Consider the following 12,663-nt stretch of genomic DNA (forward strand, 5'->3'; position numbering starts at 1 on the left):
GTAGGGGTGGTACTGAAGTGATTCACTGAAAATCTTGCCCCTTGTTAGCCCAGAAAGGGTAAAGGTGTATTCGGCAACATCACTTCCTCAAAAAGAGAACTCGAGGACCATTTGTGCTCTAAAACAGCCTCTCTGTACCAGTTTTCCAGCACACAGCTGGGTGTCCAGGTGCGTTCAACCCAATGTCTGGGTTGTGGTTTAGTCTCTTGGAGCTGTAACTTGTGTGCTCCAGGAGCTCCACAGCACTGTGGATCAGATCCTGCTCTCCCGCGTATGTGAGCGTGTTGGAATCAGGATATCTGCTTTTTTAGCATAGAAGTTGCAAATTTGATTGTTAGCAACTGTGTGCCACATATGCTTTCCAGATTTTGTTTTTTTTTTTACTCACAGTCGTCTTTTAATGTAGCTGAATTCTGTATGAATAGGACTTTATTGGCTACAGAATAGATAAGGAGAATATTCTTGCAAGTTTTCTACATTAATGGAAACATGATCATGTTAGCTATGCTATCATTAAAAAAAAAAAATCATAAGAAGTGTAACTTCAGGAGATACGAGTTGCTACTACACCCGCTAACACTTTATTTTGTTGGCTTTCTCACACTGCCTGTCTTTTGGCAACATGTTGTGTTGCAAAGCAGAAGACTGCTCGCCTCAATGCAGAGACTGTCCAATTTACATTCTAGTCATACTGCAGCGTTTCATAACCCCGCTTTAGCTTTCCCCTGGCTTCCCAACAGCTCTGCTGTCTGACACTGCACAGGGGACCTCCGGGGCAAGGGAAAGGGCCTGGGAGTTCCAGGGAAGGTGCAGAGCAGCAATGGTCTGCACTAAAAGAGACCGTCAGTATGGGGGGGTGCAGTGCATTGGCCTGCAAAGCAGGGTAAGCGGATGGTGGGTCAGGGGGATGCTGCAGGGGGGTTTTAGTGCAGGTGTTTGGAGCGAAAGGAAGGATTGCAGCCGCTGCGTTGGGGAGCTCGTACCCACCACATGGGAAAGAGCGGGAAGAGCACAAAGCAGGTCATGAGTACCACAGATCTTAGTATCTGGTCAGAATTTCCAGAAACGCTTTATGAACTAAGCCCTTTTAAGTGTCTCTCCTCTAGTTTGGAGGAACTGGAGAATGATCTATACAAAACAACGAGTTTTTAAGAATTGATTGGTGGGTGTGCTTAGAAATTCCTCAAAACATTATGGCATATCCGAATGCTTTCTGTCTTTTTAATATTAGCACTGCTTTTAATTTTGTTTCCTGAGCCCATGCCTAAATAAAGCGCTCCAAGTCAATGTCTCGTGTTGAAAGAGGACATCCTTGCCGCCGCTGGGACCCGCTGCCAGAGCAGCTCCCGCTGCGGGTGGTGGTCTGGCACTGTGCTCTGGCGCGCAACCTGGCTCACTCGCTGTGCGGTGTGGGAGCGCCTTCACTAACTCTCGTGTTTTGCATTGTAGCCATGAGACGCAAACGACCTGCTGGGATCATCCCAAGATGACTGAGCTTTACCAGTCTTTAGGTAAGACGCCTCTACCAGTTGTTTGTTCTTTTTCCCATCAAATTAATTTTTAAAGCAAAGATTTCCAGAAGCAGTAAAAAAATAAAAGTAAGTGAAAGCGAGAGGCAATGCTTTTATCAAGGTTAAAATTTTCTGCAAGAGAAGTATGTAAGGCATAATGACACACTTCAAACATGCACTGGAAAAAAACAATATTTCAATTAGCACGTTTGGAATGTGCGCTGGGTTTATGAAGTAATTTGGGTGCATTGTGCAAACTCTTACTGAAAGACTGGGACAGAAATTTAAAAAAAAAAGAAAATCCTGAATCTTTTTACTGTCTAATCTGCTTTACAAAAGGCAGATGGAAAAATCAAACCAAGCTGCTGTTAATGTTGACTTTTGGATGGTAGGAAGCCAATTGAAGCAATTTGCCAAACTGCGTTACCACTGCTTTATTTTTAAAGCACTTTCAATACTTGGAAGGCATGGCAGCTGTCATGATGTCATTTTGAATACCCAAATTGCATGCTTATTATGACTTCAGATGTGCCTCTCTGGTGGAGGGAGGGGGTTTATTTTTTAGTAGCTTTGGATTTTATTAACAGAAGCACATCTATAAGATAAAATAGGTCAGTCTATGTTCTAGTATCGGCTGCTTGGCAGACCATTTAATAGCTAACTCTTTGCTTGTAATGGTTCTGTTAATAAATAATAAAGGATATAATAAAAATTAAGCTATTTCTCTAAAAGATATATCAGTGAATATGCTGCATTCATAAAGGAGGTTATGTCTGTACAGCACATGTACATAAACCAGCTTTAAACAAGCCAGCTTGAGCACTAGGGAAGTGAAATCTAGCATTCAGTGCAGGCTTATTTACCATGGTGAAAAATAGCTTAAATTATCTTCTGCTAAACTCTACTTTAGTTGCTGAGAACAGTCTAATTATGCCTGCATAATCTGTTTTGAGCTAACTCAGGTATCTCCACGGTGCTCTGCAAGTTAAAGGCACACCAAAAATATTTTGGAAAAGTGATATGATAAAATAGAATGAAACAGTGTGAAGATTTTTTCCTTATAGTGTTAGCACTGTGGCAGTAATTTGTTTAAAAATTAACCAGAATACAGCTCTGTATTTCAAAGAGGGATGGAAGGCGTATAGGTTCAGGCTAACCAAATGCAAAAGCAGACAAGTATTGACTTGCCATTTAATTATAACGTATTGCCCTGTTAGTCTGCTTTATATTTCTGCTCTTAAAGTGAGTGGTTTAAAAGATTCAGGACAAACAGTAATTGCAGATGCAGACATCTCTTTAATGCAGGTAGATCTTCCAGCACTTGCCTGTTAATTGAAGCGCGCTCTGACTCCGCAACCGCCTTTGATCCAGAGATTGGCTGATATTTCTGATACTGTTGTTGGTCAGACCTGAAGTCCTGTTGCAGCTGCTTTTTTCCCTGGTATTTCACTGTTTCAGCTAGAGTACTCTTGAGTATCAAGAAGTGAAGAGGTAACTACATATAAGGGAGAAAAGCATCCTGATGGGTTCAGGTCAGCAGTTCAAAAGATGTGTGCCTGCTGAAGTCAGTTTGCATTTAGTGTAACAGAGTTTTATCACTGAGTATCACCCAAATGTCAAGAATTTAACATGCCCTTATTTCTTACTGCATAAAGAAGGAATGTGTTTAGGCACATTTTCTTTTAAAATACTGCTGTTTTCAGGAGCAAGGAATGTCCAAAAGGGCAGTCCTCTTTCTGGCTAGCTTTATTTCTTTTGGGGTTGACACCAACTGCTCATTAATACAGAAGTGACACCGATTTTAGCAGAGGATGCATAATGCGTATTTTTATTAGTAAACTTCAGTGTGTATATATATGTGTACAAAACAGATTAGACAAGGTGATTCTTTGTATACTGCCACATGGGGTGAACCTTTGGTGAAAGTGCTACTGAATAACTTACCAATTTATTTTATTTTTGAATTGGGTGTATTCATCATTGCCTAACTCTCATACAAATTGCATAATGCAAGCATAACTCGTTTAGTCTTGAGCAGAACCATTGATGTATTTTCAGTGCTTTGCTTTGCCTCAGGTCAGAACGGTAATAATGGGATGTTTGAAGTCTTTTCAGACTGTTCAGTAGTATTTTATCTGAGAAGATATTATTAAAGTCAATTTTGTGTTGCATACTCGTTAGATCCTATTATTTTTCCCACATTAGGATCCAAATTTTACTTCTTAATTCATATGAAGCAGCTAGTAAAGAGCTCAGTATGTATGCATTTTAAAAATTTGGTAGAAAACATGAATTCTGCAATCCAGGTAAATGCAAAAAAAGTGAGACCAAGCACATCAATGCTGTCAAGAGTTTTCAATTCCATTTTCCAACTCCTACGCTTAGCCTGTAGGGAATAATTGAGCTATGTGATGTAGCTCTCTGTACATTCAGGTGCTGACTGATGTGTTGCCTTTCCTTAAATTTACCACACTTTAATTGGTGCCAGTATATCATAATTTGCTAGCGGATCCTTGTATCTAATTTAAATTCTCACAAATGACTGAAAGCTTATTTTATTTTAAGTGAAGGATGAAGGTACAACCTGGCACAAGGTAATGTGCCTCACCTGCCTGGGTCTTTGAGGTACAAGGGAAACTTCTGAGAAAAAAAAAAAGAGTAATGTTAGTTTTATTCTTCACCTACCAATTCACACACCTGCAAATTTCTGCATTACATTTTTCTAAAACAGATTAATTCCAAATCTGAAACTTACTGGCCTCAGCTTTCTGTCTTTAGAGGTTTGAGTATTTAAAAAACTGAAGCTAAATCACTTGGGAACATTATTTGGTAGGAACGGGCTGCATACACTTTTGTACCTGATCGGGTTGTTGGCCCAGGAAACGCTGTGCCCTGTCTTCAATAGGGACTACATCAGGGAAAGCAGAAGTAAGCCACAGGAAGAAATTGTAAAATAACCTGCCCATGAAGGAAGTATTCTCAAATTCTGTTAGAGCTCATTGGTTGAACCATGGCCATTTATAAAGATAGTAGTAATAACTGTAAAATATTTGATTTTAAATCTGTGTATCAGAAATTTCTAACTGATTGTTCTTTTAACAGATAAGATACTGAAGTGCTTGCTCTGGAACACTGCATTTTATTATTTAAACAACATTGCAATTTTATCAGTTTAAATGAAGCATCTATTCCTGACTCAAGTTGGGCAATTTTTACTCTTCATTTAAAGTTATGGCTACTTAAAGTTCCATAATAAGCCATCAATTTTAAATTACTTAATTGTTGCTTATTGGTCATGTCGAAGTGGCAACAGGTAGTTGCAGCACTGACCTTAGCTGTATCGTTTAATGTGTCTCTTAGATGTTGATATATTTTGACTAGTTACATAAACTAAGAACACAGGGAAAAAAACAAATGCTCAAATAGGAAAGGTAGTGAAAATCAGTGATGTGTGAGGCTCAGCGGCTCAGAGGCTGACAGGCATCCCCTGGTTTGTATGCACACCATTATGAACCACTCCTGTTTTCTTCTCACTTCCCTCTGAAGGCTTTCAAAGTACTGAGAACCGCTCCGGCTGCTTTTCCTTCCAGAAGCAGTTTCCCTGCAGCAGATCTGCTTTTTACACCCTTCTTTAAAGACCCCTTACAAATTTTTTCATCCTTCATGATAGCTCCAGGGCATCACTGAAAGGAGAATTTGTGTTATTTCATTGTCCTGGAGAACTCCAGGACCTTTGGGTGAGGGAAGAGACTGGAAGAGCAGGAATCAAAGTGGTCTGGAATTGCTTAATTTTTTTCAGATTACCTTCTGAGTGTGAACATTTAATGGCAGGCAGTTTAGCTCAGAATGACAGTATTTTGCCTTTAAGCTGAAAATGAGACTAACCTGTGCTGCAGTGGCCCAGGAGAACTTGGCTTGCTGTGCCATGTGTGAAGTGTTAGTGTCCCCCTCCTCCAGCCTTCCCCTGTAATGTCAGTACGAGTCTCCTCAAGGTGCATTAGTGTCACTGCAAACAGTAATTGCAGTAGCAGGATGCAGTCAGAAACATTGCCGTATGCATCTGTTTATCTCTCCTAATTCACCGAGGCAAGAGAAGGGGGAGAAAAACACCCTCACCCTTGCAGCCTGCAGTGCTCTTCTGACAGCTTTCCATTTAATTTGGAGAGATGGGGGGGAGGCAGTTCTCTGTGGAGTAGAGAGATGTCGGAGTTGCTTAACATATTTTGGAAGAAAGCTGGAAGTTGCTTCTGAGCCTCCACCAGGCTTTTGGCAGCAGCAGCTGCTGTGTTGGTGTTGTGGCTGGCTGCTCTTGTGCAGCAACATGAGCTTCCAGCTCCAAATGACCAAGGTGGATAAACGTTGTAATTTTTGGTTTGTGTATTTTGATTTGTCCTTCTGAAATGCTGCCTGAAGAGGCTAAACTGCCCCTCTCTGCCATAATAGCTTTTATTACAAACTATTAAACTATGTATTAGATATAAGATTTTATTCATATTCAACTAATTGATTTCCAGAAAAGCCATCACACACTACAAGTAAATTCCCCAAGGTCATGTCAATTGGTCTGGTTATCAGGATGGTGGCATATGCTGTAGTGTTCATCCACTGGGTCTATATGCAGTCAGTAGCATTTTGATGCCCTGGGTACCTCCCATGTACTAATTTGCAGAGACACTATCAGCTTTTTTACTAAGTGGGCAAGGTCCAGTGCAGTGTGCCACATTCTTTCATGGAGAGTGGTTAAGCTGTATGGCTGTATGTATAATAACACTGTTTACTGTTAGTTATTCTCAAAGCAATGTAAATGATAGCATTAATTATGTTATAATAAAAGAGTCAATGGCTGAGACTCAACTGATATTAAGCAGTGTTACTTGATTAATTTCTTTCCTTTGTGCATTTGTCTCATTTGCATTTTTAAATTACAATTCCTAAAGAGGCAATATATGTCACTGTAGGGCATCATTAGAAGATTTATGCACGGGTTTTGGGCAGCAGGAAGAAACCCAGCATTCTTACCAGCTGGTCAGGGAATCGCAGCTGTATTGAGTCAATGTGAGATGGAGCTTTTTGAGAAGTCAGAGTGCCGTTAATGTCTGATGAAACATGGAAGCTTGGTGGCTGGTAGTGGAATTATGGTGTATTCAGGACTGTACAGTAAACAGGTTTTAACCTCACATAGGTAGGCATTGTCAGAGACAACATTGACATGTAATTCCCCAAAGCATTTATCCACCGCAAGCAGTGTATTTATGAACAGCTATATGAGCATGCTGCAAGCTATGGTTGAGTAAGACTTTCAGATTTTGAGGTATATCACTATAGGCTCACTTTTTTTTTTCCTTGCAAATGAGTGAGAATGGGGGGGGCAGGATGCCAACAGAAAAACCTCACCCTCCACCCAACTCTGTAAATCTTAACAAATGAAGATGAAAATTTGACCCAATGAGATGTAATTTCTTTCAAAGAAGTTAGTTGTTAAGGTGCCAAATTTTACCCTTGAGATAGTTACCACCTGAAGCATGTAAAATGTAAACTGCTCTTTTCAGTTTGGTGGTGTCCAGGCACTGAGAAAATTGCTGTCCACAGTATCAAGTGAGATGCCTATTTTTTTCCTCATTAATTAAATAGCAATTATAATAATATTCACAATAATATAAATAAGTAGCCCTCTCTAAAGTAAAAACCAAGGTGGTTTCCAGGTAGAAAGGACTTTCTGAGATGCTCTCACGTTACATTGCATGTGAGAGAGACAAATTATGCGAACAACCTGTGACAGGAGGTAGTCTGGCCCGTCCCAGAGCTTTTAAACACTCAGAGAGATTGGTTTGTCATAAAGGACAGCACATTATCAAATGAAACATCCAAGTCATTCAGTGCTCTTAGCAGCTGGAGCAAGTGTAGATTGGGGTTACTCTGTTTAAGAGCCACCATGGAAAGCAGCTCATCTATAACGCTGTACTTAAAACCTTGTTGTCTGAGTTATAGGTGTGACTGCCTAAGAATAAAAACAAATGTCCCTCCATGCTGGATGGTAAACCTCTTGTTAATTATTTTCTTCTTAAGAACTTACTGGTCTTCTTTATTTTTTTTATATTGCTGTAGTTGCTTAGCAGCTTATTTCATGCAGTAAGACTTAGGAATATGAGGATCTGTTTTTCCACTTAAAATAATATTCATATCCCAATGTAAAATCTGGAATTCAACATTTAAAAAAAAGAATCTACAACATCTTATTTTTTGATACTGTGTCAATAGTCAGTGGGACATTCCGGCAGGTGGTTTGAATTTTAGACACAAATCACTGACCACTTCTCAAATGAGTGTTTTTTTTATCTGATTATCTACTGTCAAAAGGATCTGCTAAGTGTAATTATAGCTGTTCTTAAAATAGTGTAGAAATACAACGCTGAAAAATGTGTTGATGAGGTTGTCTTTGGTCTTTTGAGGAAGAACATAACCCTTATGTTCTGAGATTACTCTCAGCATGCAGAATTATGCAGAAAAGGTTAGGATTTAATTATCTGGTCATCTTTCCATAATATTTCTGATTTGAGTTCTTCCTATCAGCGGTCTGGAGTCCTCTTCATTAACGCTGCATGTGTAATAAGAGCTCTAGTTCTTGTTTGATGTTATTCATATTAATACAAATGAATATAAGAATTTGAACATATTCATATCTCATAGGCACATGATGGACATCGAGGACATCACTTTCCTAGATAACCCTCTCCCTACTGCATCAGTTGCGTGAAGCAAAGGGAGGTGCTTGTCATGTATATAATGAAAAGGAGAAACCAGTGTAAGGAGATTTCCTAATTTCTGAGAGTCACTGATGCTTTAGCACTTTGAATTCCTTTCACCATGACAGTGGGAGGGCTGTGGCAGAGGCTTAGGAAGATCATGGAGAGGTCTTACAGCTGTACTGGTGGGAATTGTTCATTGCTGTGAAGGTGCTTACATCAGCTGTAAGCACCGGCCCCATCTTATGGGTCTTCTGTAGTGCAATCTTAAATCTTCCCTGGAAAGATTTGTATTCCCTTGAACAGAGAGGTTGTTTGTAGCTGAGCAACGGCAGAACCATGATTTCTCTTTGGTCTGGGATGTAAAGATGAGTGTCACCAAATACTCCCATGTGATCCTCTTCCACAACATCGTTGTTTCAGACCATAAACAGATTATGCTCTCGAGCATTTACATTTTTTATTTGAAGCATGAAAGTTACCTTCTGAGGTAACAACAAGGACTGGGAGTATCAGTAAACAACCTGCAGAAGTTTCACATACTCCACAGGTTTTTCAGCCCTCTGACCACCTCACTAGGATGATGAGATGGTGCATACTTTCTAGGAGTGGGAGGAAAGGGCTGGAGGAAAGCTTGCTTGGTATACTGAGCTCTCTGACCTGCTCAGAGATGATAAAAGCTTCGGAATCAAGGCTCTGTGGGTCCTGACTCCCTTAGTGGGACGTTTGGGAGTGGAGAAAGTGTTGGATTTTTTTCCTTCAGGATCCAGGAAAGGGAAAAAAAAAAAGAAAACAGCACAGGGAAGGAGAAATTGCTGGTGTTTCCATAGGCCCTGGGAAAGTTGCTGCTGCTTGAGCCTCCTCCCTCCCTCCTCAGGCTCCCAGCAGGAGCGGCTGGCTTGTGTCCTTATGCTGCCTCACTCAGCATCTCCTCCCTTGTTCTCAGTGGTGATATTACCTCCAGCACTCCCGAGCCCAGTGACAAAGTCTCATTCCCTGACAGTCTTATGTTCTACAGTTCATTTAAATGGGGTCATATACCAGCAAGGGAAATATTTTGAACCCAATTAGGAAAGGCCTGGGCTCCCCTCCTTTCTTCACAGACCAAAACATTTGTTCCAGCAGTAGCTCCGGGGGAGAAAGGACACCGCCAGAAGGGAAAAGCTAAATCATTAAGATTCAGTGACCTTACACGACTGTCACCACCTGGTAAGAGAGCTGTCCATCAGGAACATGCAGGTGGTGGCGTAATGAAGACGGGAGGTGAGCAGTTGACAAGAGGGCATGGGCATGAGCTAATGCTGGTAACAGCAGTGAAGGTGGGAGTGGAGGCGTGCGGCAGGCCTCAGCATGTGGAGCCAAAGGAGGACATTGCTGCTTTTTTCTCAAAAGCTGAGTTGAGGGCTCCAAAACTAGCTCCTGACATTGCTTGTTGATCATTTACAGCAGATGCTTCTTGGCAGCAATGTCATTAAGGCTGATAATAAATTCAGTGTGCATTACATATACAGGAAAATAGATGTAAACTACAGGGCTTTTAGGTTTAAATGTCTTCATGGGTTGTACTTTCTGCACTGATCAAGGCCTGAAATGTGCATATATATTTACTAATATTTCTTAAAATGTCAATAATAAGTAGAGAAGCTTTTTTCAGAATTCTCGGGGAAAATTTAGACAAGGCTTCTTCATTTTATCAAATCCTTGCCATAATCTAGTATATATTATTTTCTGGAACACAAGTGCAGATTTACAACTAAGGTACAAAATGTAACTGAAGTCACAGTGTGTCAGCGAGAGACTGCTTTATTAATTTCCCTTCAAGACAAATGAAGTTGCTTTTTTTTAAATTGCACACCACATTAAGGCTTCTGGACCTGTCAGGATGATTGTGACAGAGGGAGGTGGCAGGAACAATACACAGGAGAACTGTCCGTTAAAAAGGGGGATGGAACTGTGCAAAGAAAAAAATTAAATACAAAGCCAAAACTTTCCCTTCTGCTGTAAGACGTGTTTTAGAAATGTTCCACAGCTTTTATTAAGGTTTACAAAACTACTGAACTATCAAACCTCAAATTACTCATTCAGAACAGCTTAATTAAAATTAATGTAATTGAGACTACATTCCCTCTGCTACCTATGCCTGTACAGCATTGTAAATGGTGTTGGGATAGTTATACCGAAGCTACCGTGTTGCAAACAGCTTTATAGCACTTCATCTCCTACCCCTGCAAGGAACTGGTTTGTATTTGTTCTGTTTTTCATCATATTTTTTTCTCTAAGAGTCTGCCAGGCTTAGAGGCAGCTTATTGGACTAAATGGACCTTTATTCTGAGCCAGGATATATTTTTTTGTATTTACATAGTAGTTAACATTTTCCAAACACTTTCCCATGATTAACTCCTTAGGCCCCATGGGTTTCATCAGTAAATTGAATGCATTCAGCGGTGTTGCCTGGTGCTGAAACTGGCTGGTGCAAACAGTCCTTTATTTGTGCTAGAAAACCCTTAAATTACAGGATGCCAACGCTGGAGCGCTCAAATACACAGGAATCAGTTGGATAGGTGACAGGGCCATAAGAGTGCCAGCAGCAAACTGTTTTTTTCAGTGGTGGGGGTGACCGTGCTGTAGCACACGAGAGTGCACCCCACCACTCCTCAGCTCCCAGTGCAGCTGCCCCAGAGCATCCCTGTGTGATGCTGGAAGTGCCACTTGGAAGCACCATTGGTTCGTGGACTTGCCCCCAAAACAGCAGCCTTGATAGCTTACCCAGGTTGTCTTTGGCGAAGGTACCAGCTTGCAGTTGTACACCGTTAGGTGAGGTATTTGTTGATCTACTCACGTAACCAAAAGCTTTTTGCCAGCATTGGGTGCTCACTTCTGCATCCCGAGTTTGATTCTGAATAATGCAAGCAATGCTGTGTCTGCACTGTAGACTTGGTATGCCAAATCGAGTTGTGAATTATGAGTTAGCCGATGTGCTGCTACTGATGGCAGGAATTCAGCTACAGGAGTTTCAGCTTTTCTTTCAGTGAATTTTATTTTCATTCTTATTGTAAATGGGGTTTGCCCAAGACGAGATTAGAATAAGTGCATCTTCCTCAGTCTGGTCTCACAGAAGAGAAAGATGCAAATGCACTTTCCTGGCCAGATTTGGTCCAAGACAACCCCTCCTTTTTTCTCAGTTTTGTCTAGTGTTCACTTCTTAAGACTACAGACCAGTTGCTGTGCCTTGCCGTGGTGATAATCAAAATTTGGTGCTGAATAATGTTCATGTAGCTGGTACCGAGCCTCCCGAGTACTGAGAGGCTTGTGCGGCCCACCTCGTCCCTGCAGTGTCTTGGGAGGTGTTTTGTGATCTGTGATAAAACTGTTCACTGGGGACTTGTGCAAATGTTCTCATTCTGTCAACCGTGCAAGAAGGTCTAGCAAAAATGGCACCACAACGTGTGTTCATAGCCAAGTGCTGTTCCCCTCTGGTTTGGAGATGGGAACCTGGGAACTCGCTTGGCTGGGTGAGCTGGCTTCTCACCAGGCAGACTTTACATCCCAGGGCATGACTGGGATCTGCTTGGATGGAAAACACAGAAGTTTCATTGTTTTGGGGGTATTTTTTAAGGTTTTTTCCAACAGTAGCTGAAAGTCGTCTGTTTTTTCCTGGGCAGAGCTCTTTTTCCAGGGCTGCCTGCACGCAGCCTGGCTGGTGCATTGGGCAGACAAGGAGGAGTTTCAGGTTCTTATCGCTCTCGCAGTGCCTGTGGTATTTTGAGACAACACTGCTGCAGTCACTGATGTTGTCCTTTCAAGTGCTCTTAAGCTCAGTGCCTTTGAACGAAAGGAAGTAACACTTCAGGACTTACTGTTTTTCTTTTGGATGACTGATTTGCCAAAGTTTGAGGGCTTTTTCTTGGTGAAGTAGAGTTTCTAACATGCTTTCCCTCCGCCCCTCTCTGTTGTTCTAACCAATGAGTATAATCTTCTAGTTCAACAGAACAATGTCTTTGTTAGTCTGGTTATTTCCAAGGTGTAAAGCTGATCTTTTACTTTAATATTTCCCCCTACAGCTGACCTGAACAACGTCAGGTTCTCGGCGTACAGGACTGCCATGAAACTCCGCAGGCTGCAGAAAGCTCTATGCTGTAAGTATGTGCTTGTTCCTCGTCTGCTGCCAGAAAGTCGTCATGACCAACACACTAGTTTATTCACAACCTTCAGAAGCAGAAAGACACCCCCACGCCACCCCAGCTCTACCTGGTGGATGGAAACCTCTCACCTGAAGGGTCTTCTGCTGCCACCGGTTTGCACGTTTCTTACAAAACCAAAGTGCTGGTTTGTCTGCAGGTCTGTCTCTTATAAGACAGAGCAGCACATCAGAAACAAGACTAACATATCCCCTACGTATTTCTTATCAT

General features: G+C 41.4%; 1 protein-coding gene across 1 annotated transcript in view; it reads left to right on the forward strand.

Annotated features, from left to right (window-relative positions):
• Positions 1 to 1,449: 1,449 nt before the first annotated feature.
• The window catches only part of LOC104547760 (dystrophin-like), a gene marked incomplete at both ends in the record, with an annotated part of 73,386 nt that continues 62,172 nt past the window's right edge, over positions 1,450 to 12,663 (forward strand). Inside the window, 2 exons of the mRNA XM_010193577.1 lie at positions 1,450 to 1,511; positions 12,316 to 12,390. Of these exons, the coding sequence (XP_010191879.1) occupies positions 1,450 to 1,511; positions 12,316 to 12,390 (137 nt within the window). The remainder of the gene's footprint in view (positions 1,512 to 12,315; positions 12,391 to 12,663) is intronic.

This window comes from Mesitornis unicolor, unplaced genomic scaffold (assembly GCF_000695765.1).
Source record: "Mesitornis unicolor isolate BGI_N332 unplaced genomic scaffold, ASM69576v1 scaffold31421, whole genome shotgun sequence".
Taxonomy (NCBI): domain Eukaryota; kingdom Metazoa; phylum Chordata; class Aves; order Mesitornithiformes; family Mesitornithidae; genus Mesitornis; species Mesitornis unicolor.